Source organism: Choloepus didactylus, chromosome 1 (genome assembly GCF_015220235.1).
Source record: "Choloepus didactylus isolate mChoDid1 chromosome 1, mChoDid1.pri, whole genome shotgun sequence".
Classification (NCBI taxonomy): Eukaryota; Metazoa; Chordata; class Mammalia; order Pilosa; family Megalonychidae; genus Choloepus; species Choloepus didactylus.
This window is the reverse complement of record NC_051307.1, coordinates 40,112,550-40,131,561: the sequence shown is the minus strand read 5'-3', so window position 1 is coordinate 40,131,561 and position 19,012 is coordinate 40,112,550. Positions and strand designations below refer to the sequence as shown.

At 34.1% G+C, this 19,012-nt stretch overlaps 1 protein-coding gene across 15 annotated transcripts in view; it reads right to left on the bottom strand.

Moving 5' to 3' along the window:
- The window catches only part of ROBO2 (roundabout guidance receptor 2), a 1,484,543-nt gene that overhangs the window by 31,051 nt on the left and 1,434,480 nt on the right, over nt 1-19,012 (bottom strand). For 8 of the 15 annotated variants that reach the window (XM_037833592.1, XM_037833556.1, XM_037833566.1 and 5 more), the window contains 5 exons: nt 18,075-18,117; nt 16,546-16,673; nt 11,216-11,497; nt 10,694-10,819; nt 5,422-5,578 (listed from right to left, as the gene is read on the bottom strand). In XM_037833592.1, coding sequence (XP_037689520.1) covers nt 5,422-5,578; nt 10,694-10,819; nt 11,216-11,497; nt 16,546-16,673; nt 18,075-18,117 — 736 coding nt within the window. The remainder of the gene's footprint in view (nt 1-5,421; nt 5,579-10,693; nt 10,820-11,215; nt 11,498-16,545; nt 16,674-18,074; nt 18,118-19,012) is intronic. The other 7 variants (XM_037833602.1, XM_037833648.1, XM_037833658.1 and 4 more) reach the window with 1 other exon arrangement.

Genomic DNA, 19,012 nt, shown 5'->3' with positions numbered 1-19,012 from the left:
CTTTCAAGTAGAAGTAGTGAATTATCCCTTAAAATTTCCCTTCTTCATAAGTAGTAAACTATTCTTATTTCCAGTAATCTAATGGGTATATACATATAGAATGAAAATACATACAAAATATAGGACAGGATGAAGTATGCATCATGTGTTACAGATACACAGAAAAAAATGTAAGTAATGACGTACAGCTCATTTTTTGTTATTCAAAACATCCATCAGGAAAAATAGGCTCTTACCTTATAAATATTATTTTTGACATTATAGAAATACATTACATAGTGTATTAAATGACTCAAATATTTCATTAATTATTCAATTTAACTAGAGTTGTTGTTATTACTGATTATCCCATGTCTTTTCTTCAAAGTGACATTTTAGGTAAATTAGAACAGGTATGTGCAATCTCTATACCCCTGTGGGACATAAGAAGAGCTGGGAAGAAACCTGAAGTCTCCAGATGGCTCCTATGCCAGATAAGCCCTGAAACCCAGAGGTACTAGTCTTTTCAAGAACATCAACCAGTTTCTTTCCCCTACCCCATACTGTCGACACCCATTTTTAGCAAAAAGAAGTTAGAATGGTCATTGTCCAGATATCCCTGAAGGTTGAAAGAATAACCAAATGAGAGGAAGGAGCTGTAACTGAGAAGTTAGGATTTAACAAATGATTATGACTACTGACTCATTATATAGGTATTTCTTTTTAGTTTCTAGTGTATTAGAACAGACAGAAGGGAATACCTGAAACTGTTGAACTATAATCCAGTAGCCTGGATCTTTGATAATGATTGTATAGCTATTAACCTTCATCTGTGAAAGCGTGATTGTAAAAACCTAGTTTGTTTTACAGACACTCCCTTTACCCAGTGTATGGGTAGATGAGTAATAAAATAAAGACATGCATGAAAAAAAAAAAGAAGAGCCAGAGGAAGTCCATGGATTCATCTCAGTGATTGAGCAGTAGGAGGAAAGAGAAAGAGAAAGAAAGAGAGATAGACAAAGAGATAGAGATAGAACTAGGAGAACAAGAAGGGAAATTAGGAGAAGGTGTATAACATATGCAGGGAAGCCTCGTTTATCATCTTTGTAATATTCATGTCTTAACCCATTTCAGAGCAAGAACTACTTAGGTTTCATCCAGCTACTCAAGGGCAGGAGAGTAACTGATGACTGCCTATAAAATGTTAAGAAAATTATAGCTCTCTTTTTAGAGTTTCCTTCACATTTACAGATATATATATTATTTGAGTGAAGGAATTTAAACTTTTGCTTGTAGTAACATAAAAAAGACTTTGAAAATGTTCTCATGGACAACAATTTCAAGAAAAGCTTTTGTTCTTTGACTTACTGTCAGTGAAGTGTGAGGCATCAAGTATATGTCCTGTCTGGCAAGTAAGATAAAGATGACAACAAATCAATGTTGCATGTGAACTAACTTGTTAAAGGCCAGATACAAATACCAAATTGCTAATAAAATTAAAATAAAGTTCAACACCAGCAAGGAGACTTGCCACTCTCTAACTGCAATAATACAACAATGAACCAGTTTTATATTCAATTACTAGTGAATTCTTCTGCCATCATATGATTATATTAAAAGGCATTACAGTTTTAGCTAGGAACTAATACACTTTGATACATTTATGTCAAGCCGAGGCAGACTTATTGACGAGAAAGAACATTTGCCATTGTTGCTCTAGCATTAAAATAACAATTTAATATTTCGCTACTTGAACAACGACTCAGCAACCTTTTGATATTTGGTACTGTGGGAAAAAATGGCCCCAGAAAGGCTTGGAAAGAAAATCAATGCTATCTAAATTCTTTGAAACAATACTAAACATTATAATGAAAACCAAAAGAAAGTATTTCCAATGTTACAAGTATTCTGAGCTAGGTATATCACCAAAATCTATCCCCTTTTCTCCATCCTACTGTCATTCCTTTACTTCACATTTTCATGATACCAGCTACTCTGCTGCAATATCTCATACATTACATCCTTGCCCACAGCCTCATGCTCTCCATCCAATCCATTCTCCAAATGTCAAGATCAGAATCCCTATATGAGATCCACAACTTCACAATTGGCCTTGAGAAAACCTTCCAGTTTTATCTTCCACCCTATGCATGGTTCAAACCCAACAAACCTCATATAGCTGCAAAACCCACAAGCAATTATAATGCCATGTGAGAAGAACTACCATTGAAGGGTAAGCTTAAGGCATAATGAAAAGAAAGGAAAGTCAACTCATTCTAACAAAGAATAAAGTGACGATGCTATTCCTCAAAGGAAGAATGGGGAGTGACGATGTTATTCCTCAAAGGAAGAATGGGGAGTGCTAGCAGAAGTCTAATGGGGCTATTTTCTATTCCCTGCTATCTCATCTTTTATTTTATTTTCATTTTTTGTCCTTTGGCCTGGGAAATTTCTTTCCATTTATATAGTAAATGGTGACATTAATAACATTTTGTTGTAACTTTTGGTTAACAATCTATCTTGGCACACAGGCTACTTTAGGTTAGAGACTGTTTCTTGTTATGTCTGTTTATATTTCATCTTGCTTGGAGGCTGTCAGATGACTGTTACTATTATTTGTGAAGACTGATTGGAGATTCACTTTGAAATTCATCTTTCATAAGCATTTTACAAGCTTCCTTGGCACATGTGATTACCCCTTTCTGTAGGCAAATTATTATTTTGTATACACTGCTCCTCTAGGGCTTATCATTCAACACAGCATGTGTGTGTATGTGTGTTTGTGTGTATCAGGGTCAGGGGCGGGGGGTAGTGTCTGGTTTCTCCCTCCCTCTCCTGTGATCTCCCCAGGGTAGAGAGCAAATCTTTCTTATTAATTGTGCATTCATGTTATTCATCTCTGTTGCTTCCCTTCCTAGTACTGGGATTAGCATTTCTTATGTATTTGAAAAATGTGTTGAATAAGTTCTCTATTGTGATATGCTAAAAACAACAACTGTATATCACCATGAAGAGTACAATTGTAGACTTCGTGAATGTTAGAAATAAAAATCGTTAAAAACAAAAAGGTGTATTGTGAAGTTTTTGTATTTCAAGAAAAAACCTTAAGCCTAAATTATGAATATTTCAAATCAAAGCATATAGACAATATTATAGAAGATCTCTACTGCAAAATATTCAATGCTAATATGACAGGTAGAGTGTAAACAATCTAAGACATCTTCACTAAACTTTCCCTTTCAGTATCACAGGTTTACAAATACAAAACACATTGACTTTAAAAACATGTTTTTTATTAAAAAACAATTGAAACAAGAACTTTTAAATATTAATCTTTGAAAATTGACCACAAGGATTGGGGGAATTGAAAACTGCTGTCAATATTACTGACTGGTTAAGATTTAACCACTCTTTTTGTTATGAATGGTGAATCTTTTCCAGGAAATACTAGGTACTTAAGGAAAATGAGAACTTGACCACATGCCACAAAGATTTTGAATATATATATATTCACATATATTATTTCATGTATTATTTCATATGTTATATTATATTATTTCACATATCTAAAATATTAAATTGATTTTTTAGAAAATATACAAAACAATAATTTCAAATACCATACATTCTGGCTGAAGACTAAAATAATTTCAATTCCAAAATATGTAAATATAATTTTATATTTTATTTCTTAATGTCCTGGAAAAAAAATTGTGTCAAAAAAATACTGCACCAACATATATTATTTCAGTTAAGAAATAAATGTCTCCAATTCTACTATTTGGTAACAAAAGTAAGTGAGATGTTTAGCATTTCTTTTGATTGAATTATTTTTATTTCAATGGAAAATGGTTATTAATATTGTCTACATATTATCTAAACAGACTCAGTGGAAAAAGAAAAAAGAGAGGCTGACTAATTACCAACAACATTCATGTAACCTGAGTTCAAAGCTTCATGCTTATCAATGTATAACTGCACTGCCTACTTTTCCCACTTTAAAGTTTCTATTTTCCCATTCTCTGACTTTAAAATCCAAGTTTCTAATTTCTGGAATATTCTTTCCTGTGAAACACATGTCTTTGATTTTTCATGTCTTTTGATTTTTCTTTACACAAGATCCATGTTGTCGATATTATTATATAGGATTATGTGCAGAATTTTATTCTTTTTGAATGCAGCAAGGAAAGAGGGTATATAGTTAGCTTTCTATTTTAAATGTGGATTTCAAAAAATAGAAACAATAAAATGTATTTATATAGGTACCAGAATCCTAGAGAGACAAATGAAGACCATTGTAAGAATTAAAGGGCATAGAAAAGTATGTATACATATTATATATAATATATAATACATATATTCAGTTTATATGTACATATATTCTGTAACCTAAAGAAAAGGCAAAGGCTATAAAACTTTTCATAAGGAAAATTAATTTGGAGGCCTTGAAGACAGCAGTTACATAAAAAGAAAAGAAGATGAAGAAAAATGTTACATGCATGTGCATGTGATCTTTATGTGAACCAAGAGAGGAAATGAAGCCCTTATTCAAATAAATTGAAGCACTTTATTTCTAAGTAAAGAATATTTCTAAGAAAAGAAAAAACTTGGAAAATGAAAAACCTGCCTTATTGGTAATTATGAGGAAGATAGATTATTTAGAATGATTAAGACAGAAAAAAACTGAGTATGTTTCTTCCCACCTGCTCTGTTTGGAATGAGAGAATAAAAGCTATCTGTGTCTTCTGTTTTAAAATGAACCAAAACTTAAGTAAACTAACAGAGGAAAAGAACAAACTCTTGAGAGATGTTTGGAATAGAAAGAGGAAACTGTTCACATTTAAAGACCCTCAAAGGAAATATTTTAAATTAAAAAGTTTTTGTCATAGATACGCCTTGCTTTAACCTCTTTTATTGTTCCAGCCCCTAAATTCCCATCAAAGCTGATGATTAAAGTTCTTTCCACTGGCCAGATCCCCACAATTATCCCATTGAGGGAGCTCTACAGTGGGCGCCCTGCTATGGGCAGACATCAAGTCATTAGAGAACTGTGAGGGATGATGAAGAAGGTTATTTTAATTTCCTTTTCAGCCTGTCTCAGGAGTGGCTCTTTAGTTCACAGAGCTGTGGGTACTTGCTTTCAAACTAACAAGCAATATTATAAATGGAAGCCACATTACCATGATTGCAGACAATCTAAGGTACAAGAGGGCCAAGGATTCTATGTCTTCAATAGGAGCTGTTTTGTATTTATCAGCTAAAAATATATGAGAGTGCAAACAATAAAAGGAAAAATAAAGCAATGAACAGGGTGGGAGAAGGGCCAGGGAAACAGAATCAGAGAACACAGGGTAAAGACAAAAATGCACAGAAGATAAGGGAGTATAGTCTTTGCAATTTTGTTGGTATAATTTTTTTTTTTTTTTTTTTTTTTTTTTTTACCCATTTTCCTGCTGTTCCACTGCATAGTGTTCCAGCTCTGTGCCAGGAAGGGGCTGGACTGGGGGTGGAGGTAGCGGGACATTGGCCCAAGTCGATCCATTGCTTTTCTGCGGTTTGGAAGAATTTTTATTTTTCTTCTTTTTTCCACTTTTCCCACCTGAAAGTGATAATGCATTTATTCAGAGACACCAAGTTACCAGAGCAGAGTACATCAGATGGAAAGATATGTTTATGTTTTCAAAACACCAGAATCAGTATGTTACATTTGTTAAAAGCTATAAACAATAAAATGATATAATCAGAACATTTTCATAAATCACTCAAAATGATATTTTTCCCCCAATACATTAACTGCACAGCTGAATAAACTAAAAACATGGCTGCTGTTTCAAAAGCACATTTATTGATTTATTCATGTCTGCTGCCTCCACGTTTTCATTGTTACTTGAAATAATGGGCCATAACAAATTCTTTCAAATGTCAGATTTTACTGTGCTTATAATGCTCTTTTGCATAATCCCTCTCAGTAGAAAATGCAGTGTCTTAAGGATACAAGCTAAAATTTCCACTAGAATTCAGTCAATTTAATTAAATCCAGGAGAGTAACATTTTTCTCTCAAAATAACTGATAAAAATCAATCAATGTTAAAGATACTTGTAAATCTTTCACAATGATATCTTTAGAGACTTTAAGCAATGCATGACAATTAATGCATGACAATTATTTCTGCATATAGTGAGAATAGCTCCCAGCTGCTTTAAGCATTGCATCTCAAAAAACTCCAAAAATAAAAAAATAATAATGGAAATACAGTAATCAGTTCCAGTGCTATTGTAATACAAATGAATTCATAACAAAACATGAACAAAAAAATAAGTTGGCAGCATATAAGCCATATCTGAAACCACATGAAACTTATTAATACAGAAAAATAAAATTTATCATTTGTATCCTGCTGTATTTTTATTCTTCCAAAATTAAGTAGATAAAGCCTCTTCTTAAAAATAGACCTCAGTTGGATGCAGGAATGAGTTACTTCTTGCAAAGAATGACAAAAGATGTTCCCAGAAAAGCTAAAGTACATTCCATCACTCCCAACATGGCCAATAGCTATTTCTCCAAAGAATAGTGTTAACCCTTTGTACTTCATCTTTCCAAAACTGAAAGTTGTAAAGATCAAATATTTGTTAACAGAGCTATCTACAATACAATTTTCAGTAGAAGTCTACCCATCTCCTTTCTCACATGAATTACAAATTTGCATCAACCAAATCAGAAAATTATGTAACTTAATAATAACTTATTCAATTCCCAGAAAGTTATAAAACTGTTAAACTAAGCCTGCATACTATTGCCAATTACAGAATTGTGTCCTTTCTGGGTATTGTGCACACATACATATTTAAAAGAACCTCACTGCAAACACAGTATTTTCATCTGTCCTTTCACTTCTTATCTCTGGCAGAATGGGAGGTAGTAAGAAAACAGGAGAATAGGTATCATCAGTGTAGAGGCTAAAAGCTTGATCTCTGGTTTTGAAGACTAGCTGCACCCTTCCTTGATAAGTAAGTCAACAGACATTATGTCAATTTATATATAATATAAAATAGATATAATAAAGTAACTACTTCTTTGAATTATTTTGAGGATTAAAAGAAATGATGCATGCAAAGTGCTTAGCATGGAGTGAATGTTCAATAAATGCCAGTCATTAACTCTCATATCTCTTCCACCTCAGAGCAAACCCTGTTTCCTACCACTTTCTTAAGACTTTCCCATTCCCAACTCCTCCAGGGCCAATGAACATAACAGGAATAGCCTGACTTTGACAATAAGGATAAGAAACTTGCTCAAAGACAAGTCTAATTTTTGTCATTAAAGTAGATGAGCCTTAATCTTTTATTTCCTGATGACTCAATGTGATGGTTAGTTTTACATGTCAACTTTGCTAGGTTATGGTGTCCAGTTGTGTGGTCAAACACTGGCCTAGTTGTCCTGTGGAAGTATTTTATAGATGGGATTTCCATCTGTAATCTGTTGACTTTAAGTAAAGGAGATTACCCTCAATAGGGGTGTGTGTCATGTACTCAGTTGACTGTCTTAAGAGCCAGAACTGAGGGTTCCAGTGATGAGAAGGAATTCTGCCTTGAGACATCACACTCCACTCCCTCCTGAGTTTCCTGCTTAAGAAATTTGAAGTGAGGACTTCAAAATTACTCTTACAGAATTTCCAGCCTCCAGTCTGCCTGTAGAATTTAGATCACCAGCCCCCACAATCACTGTGAGCCAATATTTTATATTAAATCTTTTCCTATATGCAGAATTCAGATTGCTCGTTCTCACAAATGCATGAGCTAATTCCTTATATTTCCCTATATATCCATTGGTTCTGTTTCTCTGGAGATTCCTGATGATGTGTTCACCAAAATTACAAACAAGGATCATGTATTTATCTTTCGGATCAGAAATATAATTCAATGATTAAAAGAGGAATGGGCTTGGCCTCATGCCCTTCACAGCTTTTCCACTAGTTCTGCCTTCTTTCTTCCTTATATATTCATACATGTACAAGGTTTATCACTCTTCATAGCACTTTTAGAAATATTGTATGACCACCACCTTTAACTGAGCTGAATAACATAGGTAAGAAAGTTAATCAATCTCCATTTTATAGATGAGGTCATTGAGGTTTTTTCTGAGTGTTATCTGAATCATCCATATTTACATAGTAGGAGTAAAACCAGAATTAGAACACAGCAGCTTTACCGGGAATTTTTTCTGCTGCTCTGAACCCCACTCTTGCAGTCCTTGCCCAGTTTCAAGAAAGATATTACCAAGTCTTCCAAGTAACACACTTAAAAATGTATTTCAGAAACAGAGCTGATTCATAGAGGGAATTAGTAGAGGCTTTCCATTCAACAACCACTTTCCTCTCTTTTATGGAGGACTATGAATCAATATGCTTTGCCTTCTCTAGCAATGAGCTAAGGGTGGGCTCTCAGCATGGTTGTGGGCATATAACATAAACTAAGGCAATTAAATCCTCTACCTGAGACTTGAATCTTGAATGAAGTGAGCCACTGTCTGTGACTGTTACTTAAAACCAAAGAACACTCAATCATTTTAAGGTGAGAATTACTTGCAGTGTGTTTTAGGCAAGCATATTGTGATGACTTACAAACATATCTGACCCATGTCCTTTCAACTAAAAATGCAATTGTTTGGATATTACCTTGGTTTAGTCCTAGCAAATACTTCTATGTAAAGAAAATTATGAAAACAGCTCATTTCACAATTAAACTTATCTATTCTTATAAAACATTGGGGTAAAACTATTTAGTTATTACTATATTATTACATATAAAATTATTATTGCGGATACTATTTTAAAATATCCAGGTTTTCTTTTATAGTTTTAATGGTTGCATTTTAAATGAAGTACTCAGATCTTTTATATTGATTGAATTATATAAATGCTTCAAAGAGGATGAGGCTCAGATAAATATGCTTTACCAATTTTCTTTACCACTATGGTTATTTTAAGTTGGGTCTCATTGCTGTGCATGAATTAAGAAAATCTTATAATACAATATTACAAAATGTCCATAGTGAAGTTTGATCATAAATCTGAGCCTTAGAAAACATACCTGTGAATGTAGGAATAAACTCTATAATATCAAACTCAATTGGACTGAACTGAAAAGACAAAAATCACTTACTCTCAATTTTTAATGAATGCTTTCTATCACCAATTTAAGTGATTTTGTATTCAAATGTAGATGAACTAGTTAATATAATTCATATATATATAAATGTCACTCAGGAGATTAATGGATTAAAAAATGCAATAGCACTATTGTGACGTGTTCTGCTTGCAGTTACTTAAAAGATAACATTTAAAACTAGGTGGCAATCAATGTGTGCAGAATATTTAAATGAAACAATTATAGAAGATCTTATATTATCCATGGTTTACAGTTATAAGGTTCTTTTCAAATTTTGTGTGAGATTTTATTTATCTTGAGTGAAATAAATATAAAACCTAGGATAAGTTACTTTTTAAATATTCAAAACAACTGTGGGACTCATAAATACGTGAACATGACAGCATATGCGACATATAAGGGTATTCAAAAAGTTGCTCTATGATATTAAGACAGTTTAAATTCATAATAGATGTTTAAAAATTTCTGGATTCTATAATGTATCTAATCCTCCCAGTAGGTAAGATGAGCAAATGGCTCATTTTGAAGGGAAGAGAGAACATTAACATTTTCAGAATGAAAGGGTACTATCTCCTGAGGAAAAGTAATTTTCTAAATGTTACCTTAATGATCTAAAAGAGTTAACTCTTTATGTCCTTGATGCCTGGAAGCATATCATAATAGACTATAATCTTTTACTAAGAACCTGCATTTAAAAAAAAAAAAAAATCTCTGCATACAAACAAATAGCATATCATTAATCTGAACAGATTAAGCCAATAGGGTCATGGAGTCAATTAGAAACATGCAGAAAGAGGCACTGCGCATCCAGTGTAAATGTTATGGCTGGATGTTATATTGTCTCTACTACAACCTTCTCATTTTATAGGTGAGGATCTTTAGGGCTGGAAAATATCTATGATATTCATTATGATAGCTAAATATTTCTGCCCAATAAAATGTTTCTCTCTCACATGTGCTATAAAATACTTACATTATAGGTTGTTTGCCTGATATATCTTGAATATAAAATCTATTACCATTTATAGTATAAAAGAATGAATAATATCAAAGATATATGGTCTGTTTAGAAAAATAAATTTAAATAATTTCCCAAATTAACATTTGTGTCTAGTCCACTATCAGCACCCTACACTAAATAACATTGTTCACTAGATAATAAATCCTACTACATGTTGTTTAGGAAAGATTGTCCAAAAATAGGAAGTCACATCACTGGAATCCTAATATTACAAAAAAATCTTCCAAATCATTTGTGTTTAATGTTTGGTCCAAGACCAATCAATCTTTCTGCTCTTTAATGAAAAGCAATTAGTAAAATAGCATTGTTTTTCTCTAAAAACATCCTTGTACAATTAGTATATACAGAGTGACAGTGATTTCTATTCTCCCCCCAAAGCATGATCATTAGGGCAAACCGTTATTGTCATTTAAAAGACAAATGCCTGACAGTGAGTTGTGATTTAGTATTTCTTCATGGCTGTTAGGAACACAGGTCATATGCTGATGACAAACAAATATTTCTCCTTACTGTAATGAGACCAACCTGAGAGACTGCCACTCCTTTCTGAGCTGTTGTGAGAGCTGGTGGTGCTGAAATCCTGTGACTGGTTGTGTGGCATTCTATTAGACAATCCCTCAGCCAATCGGTAGTCAGGGATGTAAAGTAAGGCTAAGGGTTAAAGGGCAGAGGTCATAGTGGCATCATGTGATTAGTTCACAGCACAAGCCCATGCAGAACATGCAGTTAGCGACTCAGAAGCAGATGTTGTGGGACGGAAGAGGAATGTTTTGTCTACCCTGTCCTAATGGAAGTAGAGATGGAGTGCTGATCACTATATAGAAGAAGAACTAAATGCATGAAACCGATTGGTGTTGGTGTGTGGTGGTGGTAGTGGCGGTGGTGGTAAGGATTGTGCAAGGTGCTGAACACATGCCAGTTTATTTTTTTTTTAGTTTAGGTAGTGAACCTGGTAATGAATCACTGAATCAAACAACAAATACTAGTTTCTATCTCATGCACAAATGATATGAAAACTACTCTTGAGCAAATAATAACCTGACTTACCATTGTTACCTTTGTTCTGATCAGGCAGAGAATAACCAAATCCCATCAGATCTGTTTTTTGCTGAATGGAGCTTTTCCATTGTGGATCAGGGAGATCAACAGCCAATTCATGTATGCTATTGGAATGCAAGATCTGTGTCGTGGCATAGGGGGTAGCCTGTGTTATTTGGCTGGAACTGTTGTAAGTGGTTTTGGTAGTGAAGTCAATGCTGCTATAAATGGCTCCATCTGAGAGCATCGTGGCTGTTTTATCCCCTTGGCCTGGAACTGGTGGCAGCACATCTGTGGTGAACACAGGGAAATGAAATAATTTAATGATGCACAGGAAGCCCCAAACTATTCGGAATGAAGATGAAAAATAAATGTGTTATGTCGCACTTTTGCATTTCAGCTGAAGTAGGCGTCATGAGCCAATGAAGGGTAGATGATGTACAACCATCACCAAGCTATCAGCCTCTGTGACAGGCATGCCAGTGCTCATGCTTCACATCTCATCTCTTAAAACACACTTCCCCCATTTTCTTCACTCATGAATGGAAAGTTTGGGATATTTTATTACTAAAAAAATGCTTTCAGTTGTTCATTCTGTTTCAGAACCAGTGGCATTGGTAGCACTTTACAGAGGCAATGATAAAAGTGAATCTACAAATCATGGATGGAAATATCTATGTTTGCACTCTTATTTCCAAAGACATGAACACAATGGCTGACTTGATGCAAAAAATTCCAAAATTATACTATCCTTACTCTCAAGTACATTTTTCTGAAATTTTAACTCACCATTTTTCTGATTTGATTTCATAGCTCTATAACTGGAGTGGAATTGATGGTAGTCTTTTTTTTTTTTTTTTTTACTTTGATAACAAAGGGAAATTTTAATGAATAAGTCATGTTCACATACAGCAGTATTTAACTATAGAAATAGCAATCTCAGTGATCAGTGAGTTAATTTATGCCATCAACTCTCAAAAGAAGAGAATTATAGTTTCAAGTTGTAATACAGCAAGAGTAAAATTAAACTTTAGGAACAACACTGAATATCAATCAGTCCATTTTATCATTTTGGTGTGCTGAATTATCTTTACATGTTGCTTTATAATTCAAAACTGCCAACTCTCTCCTGAGATCTTATTTTATCTTTCCAGAAGAAAGATATTAAGTGAATCTTAAAAAAAAACCCACTAAATAACTATTTTTGTTTAGAGTTATGTTGACTCTAAATATAGTATGTTCCTTAATAATCTATGTTTAGAAAACTTCATTTCCATTGGGTTGAAGTAATCAAAGGCTTTATCTTCTTTATTATTCGAAGTTTTCTACTAGTTATAGTTCTAGAATATTAGGTAACACACCAAACTATCTCAGTAATAACATCAACTTATTATCACAAGGAGAAATGGGAAGTATGGAATCAGTAAAAATATCCAAGGAATTTTAGACTGTACATGGAATAAAGAATCCTGTGATATTAGATTTTTGCATTTTTAAAACTAAAAAAAGTTCTCCTTTAGCAACAATAAAAAGAAATTTTTACTGTATTTTGTACAATGAGTTATTTAAGCCTTTCTGGGGTTTATGAAGTCTGAAACTCAAACTTGTTTTATATTAAGTGGATATGTACATTACTGAAGTAAATGTTTTAAACATATAGCAGCAAGAAAGTTAATTTAAATTTGCAATATTTCATCAAGTTGTAGAAGCAAGTAAAATTGTTTTCAGATTTCGAGAACGTCACAACTACTTTCTTTCCCATCTTACTTTTAACTATACACTAATTACAAAATTTGGTGATGATGAAGCATGTATCATTTCCATTCTCCAAAACTTTTAATAATATATCAAAATTGGTAAAAATAGATGCTAAAAATAAAAAAAAAATAGATCCTTCACGTTGCAGAATTTTCAGAGTTCTGATCCTCCCACTCCCAACATGCCTTTCACTGATGAATATTAAATGGATTGAAATGTTTCTCCAACATCTGCTCTACCCCATTTTTACCTAAAAGTTGATACAAAGACAAGGCTCCCAGCTCCCCAACCTTTGAACTTGAGGGTCTCCATAGCTTTGAATTTCAGATTGTGCACTACTTCAACCACATACATTTGAAATGTTTGTATGCTCAAATCTTAAAAAATGGAAAATTGTAGATGAAGAATCTAATCTTCCACAATGTTACTCTGTGGCAACTAAAGCTATGACCCTGCAAATGAATTTATAGATACTTGCTGGATGAAATTATACACAGATTGCAAAGCGAAGTGCCGCTATACCAATATTTAGGCTGCATACTGCCTTCAAATATTATTTGATCACTCCCACATTTTCAAAAACTAAACTGAATTATTTCCCAACATCAAAATTTTGGGAGACTTTGCATGAACATGTGGGTTTGGAGAAGCATCCTATAACTTCAGATGGTTTGGAACTCTAGGTCAGGCTTTTACTCAACAGCTGGATTTGAATAGAGGCTGCCATCTTTAGGCAGGACTGTCCATTTTCTATTTGCCCACACTCCCCATCTACCCAACCTTAGTGCTTTAGGTTGTCTGCTTGGCTCTTATTAATACTTGAGTTTGAAATCCCTGATTTATATGAAACGCCTTCCTCCATGTGTAATTGCTACTGATTCATTCTGAATTTTACAGCACCTTTCTTATATTTGCAATCATGCATTCATTTATTTTTGTGCCTGGTATAATTATGCATGAAGGAATTATATGAATGACTGTCTTTTTTCCTGTGTCATAAGTTCCTTGAGGACAGAACCACATGAGATTCATGTTTGTATTTCCTTAATTCCTCTCCCTGGTATTTTGAAGAGAGTAAGCACTTGCTGATTGAAAGGTTTTTAAAAAAAGTTTTATAGTTAGTATTTACAGAATGTAAAAGAATGTGATAATCAGTAACTCTATTATTCAAAACACTGTTTTATTACATTCAAAGTAAAAAAGTCAGTATCCATGAATATTATTCTAAGTCAATATGGTTCTACAGTCATACATGTGACTCCTATCTTTAGGACCGGAGAGAAGTGTAGGTAAAAGAATCTAGGCTTTAAGATCAGACAGACCTGCATTCTACACCCAGATTTATAAATTATTCATCTCAAAAAACCTTAGTTTCTTGACCTTTAAAATGGAAATATGATTATCCATGCTATGCACTTATTGTGCAAATGAAATGAAGTAAAATGTACAAAAAAGCCAAACATTATTTCTGGTACATACTAAATGCTTAAAATGCTATCATACTGAACAGAGATACAGCAACACTACAAAACTTTGTCTTGGCCTAGAGGTTCATCTGTGAAAGATTTCACATAATAAAAATAAGGTGGAAATGGAAGGAAATGCTTAAAAATCTACAATGAACACTTTGGTTAAATTGGACAAGAAATATTTTAGATTTTAGAGTTACCTGTAAAAAAAATCTCTATCTTTTGGCATTTATTTTTGTATATAAAGATGCAACTGTGTGCAATCCAATTCAAAAACAATGAGTGGAAACGGCAGCTATTCTTGATTGATAAAATTCTGAGAATAGAATTCCTTTTGACAAAATCATACTGGGTAGAGAAGGGGTGAAAGGGCACCTGGTTTCCTGGTAGGGAGATGCTTGGCACAGAACCGAACCATGGTTAAGTGAGAGCCCACAGTTATGGGGCTCATAGTCTGGTCACCTACGGGAGGCAGCCACTTTCAGAAGTCCCGAGGAAGTGAGAATCCTCAGTGGGGTGTAGTGGCTCACAGAGGGGGAGCAGAAGGCTGAGGTCTTACTTTTTATTCTCTCATTTACTCCATTGATGTTTATCAGGCAATAACTTTAGGCCAAAATCTATGCTAGGTCCACATATATATCACCCATTTAATCTTCATTACACACCTATGAGATAGGAATGGTTATGTGCCCTAATTTATTTGGAGAAAGAGAAGGAACTCCCTGCTGAGGTTTACAGAGAACTCAGGATACTTTAGCCCAGCTCTGGGCCTCCCGCATTCATTCTACCTAAAAATGTGTGAATCCTCCAGTGGATTCATCCAATCCTGCCTGGACTACAGCCTCAGTCTCCTGCTCAGTCACCTCAACTCTCTATTCTAACTCCATTTTTCACCCAGCAGCAGGAGGATGGCTAAGAACAGAACCAGAATCCCAGCATTTTACTTCAATATCCATCAAATGGTCTCTGATTGCCTTTTAGACAAAGTTCAAACTCTCTAAGTGGCTTAGAAGACCTTCTGCTGTCTGCCCCACTATATTTCTCACCACCTCTGTCTTATTGCACTTTACTTTTAAGTCATAAGGAAATTGAGTCATTTTCTTAAATGGGTCGATCTCTCTGATACTTCTGGACTTTAAAGTATACTAGTTTCTTCTCCATATACCTCTTCACACTTGTGATAATTACTATCAAACCTTCAGATACTAACTTAAATAACACACGATTCATGAAACTTTCTTACTCCTAAATGGTGGCATTCCCACGTGAAGTACTGGCAAGGAGGCTCAAGTCCATTTACTGTCTTCACATTCTTCTACCAAAGGAAAATTCACACAGACTTTCCAATCCAAATATTTTCTACTCCCATCTTTCTCTAAACCCCTCTCTCTTCTACCAACTGGATAAAAAGGTGGAGGGGGTTGGTAACTATTTATACTAGGTCCAGTTCTGTCACCTTATAAAGATCTATGGAGAGGAATCTGACACCAGATTTTGGAGGCTTTAGCATGTCAGCTACTTAGCATCCTTCTATCTTTCATTTCAGGTACTAGATATTAATTATAGAGCTACAGAAAAATTCTCTCTCAACATCTTATTATATTTACATAACTGTCTATTCCTTTACATGATATATTACATGAGGGTAAGGACCATGTCTTGTCATAGCGACCATGTCTTGTCATAGCTACATTGTATTCTTATTGTCTGTCATAGTTACACATATACAGGAAGTACTCAATAAACATAGGTTGAATGAGATTAGAAAAGTAAAACGGCTTGTCCAAAATCAGAAGCCCTAGTTAGCAGTATTCTTTCTGATTTTAATAATCTTGTACTAATATTTATACAAATAAAATGCTCATGATTTGTTATGACTTCTAAAAAGCTTGCTTGAGTTTCCTCAAGATAATTTAGACACAATTACAGTTATGTTGAAATTTTAGCAAATATACAATGCTTTCAGTACCTGTACTTCACTAATTTTAATTATGGGACAAAAGAGTCTATGACATGGTTTTTATTTTATTTTATATCTAGGAAAGCCAAAAACTATAGATAGATAGATAGATAGATAGATAGATAGATAGTATTTTGAGAAACAGAACTTACCTGCACGTCCAAAATTTCCAATCTCATTCGGGCCACTGTTGCTATTGTTCACTGGCAAACTTGTGGCTGGCCATGAATCAGCAAGCCATGGGTAATTGGGATCACCAGCATTTAGAAGTCCTGGACGGCTAAACCAAAAAGAAACAAGAAACCAACAAAAGAAGTTCAATGACAGATTTTGACACCTGTCTTAGGCACTAGGAAGGGTTAAGGAATTTAGATTTCAATTCCCTTAAAACTTAAATGTGTAAGCTCTCAAGAACTAAGCAACTTCAGCCATTCATAAGGCTATATATAAATTAACACTTCCAGCGGAAGTGGAAGAGTCCTTATCTGGGATTCTGCCGACATCCAAATGAATGTCCACCCTGAAATTGGTAAGAACTGGTAGAATAGGAGGATCAAAAAACAAGTTTGATGATAAATTGCCATCTCAAAGGAACAGTTGCTCAGAGTGATTGAGCAGTATCAGCCCCTTCCAGGCCTTTGGGCTATTGCTTCCTCAATTCTTCCATCTCCAGTGTAATATATTTGTCCTCTGTAGGCTGTAATGCCTGTTATGAGGCCTCAAGCTTCATTTAGAGGCAAGGAAGTTGAGAGAAATTAATGAACAGTATTTATACTATTCCATCAATAGCACATTTCCAAGACGTCTAAATTGCAAAATATCAGGAGCACATTACAGAATAAAGAGCATGGAGGTATGGTCTATGAGGAAAACTTCCATCACATCATATTTAATAAAGAATTCCCATCTTTAATATAAAAGATGGGATTCTGATTCCTTTCCAGATTATTAACATACTTACAAAGAAATAGCAACATCTATAATCATTGTACTTTTTTTCGATAGACCCCTTCTGGTACAATCCCTAAGAGAAACATGTGTTTCTATGGCAACTGCAATAAGAAGATCCAACTGCTTTCTTGCTACATCCACTAGCTCTCATTAGGCCTAATCTCTTTTTGCTAAAATATTGATTAAATGGGAGATTGGAAGTTATTACCAGAGCCTAATTACAATCTCCATATTGGCAAAGGGAAAATAGATGAGGATATATGGGTTTGTTATCAGCTTTTATCAATTTCAATTGAGTATCCAAAGTCATGGAATCCAGTCCTATCAATCTATAGCCTATTCATCATCCATGAATCATTTACTTTGTGATCGATTATGTGTAATTGTTCACTCACAGCAATTTAGTGAGAGCCAATAAGGAGTCTTAAACAACAGCAACTTCATTTGCTAATGTCTAATTAATGCAATAAACATCCTGCTAACAAATGAACACATTCCTTGTGATATTTACTACTAATTTCTTCAGGGGCATCAGGGAGATATGAAACATCTGGACTTGATTCCTCTAAAGTGCACAACAGATCGATCATTAAGCCTTGTGGCAAGCCATTTAATTCCTCCTAGAATTTGCAGGTTTATAAGTGATTGTTTATTACAATAATAGCCTCTTACTATAGTTTCCCCAGTCCTGATTTAAAAAAAAAAAAAAAAAAAAAACTCCTTAGCATACCTTCCATTGCTCATTAGTCCTCCATCTCCTCTTTGAAATGTAACTGTTAAAAAAAAAAAAAAGAAAGAAATGCACATAAGTAGTCAATATTAATTACACTTAATAACAACTACATATTGGCTGGCCCGGCCCTTCGTTTAGAACTGAGACCTCGGAGAATTTTAACAAAATATAATTAACATAATTGTACAGAGAGTAGGAGAGTAGCAAGCAAGGCTTTTGCCCAGGGCAAAGCCATCCTTTGTTCCAACTTTAATAGGACATTTCAAAGTTCTTCAAGGCAAATGCATGGCTAAATTAAAGGGGTAATTTGTGTTTAGATGTGAAAAACTATTATGATTGGTATATGTAGTCTTACTGGAAGATGGACATGGCATTGACATGAACTTATCAAAAAATGACTTTTAAACTTAACGCTAGTATGTTCTAATTGGAAGGCAAAATATACATAATAGGAACAGCAATAGGATAGATCAGATATCATCCTTCCAATGAAACAAGAGAAGCAGGTAATGCCTGACATATTTCTATCAGAGATCCTTTTAGGGACATTCCTACCTATAAGTTGTACCACACTATAAGTTGAAGGACCACAATTAGAATAGATGTAAACTGTAATTAATAGAGAATAATATGATGAATAGTTTGTTTCACCATCCAACCCTCCTGAAATTCAAATTTTCAAATAATTGATATTGAATAAATTCCACAATAGGCAATGATCACAAAACTCAAGTCCTTTATAAAACTATGGGACTTAGCACCACTTCATCATCCAGTAGAGCCACAGAGGTGCGTCCACTCCCTCCAATCAACAGTTTGCATTTCCTAAAACTAACATGAAAGTAGGTTTCAAGAATTGGCCAGAGAAGGTAAATTAGTTCAGATCCATAATCCCTTGTCCAAAACTTTTATAACTGAATGTATCTGGAATTCAG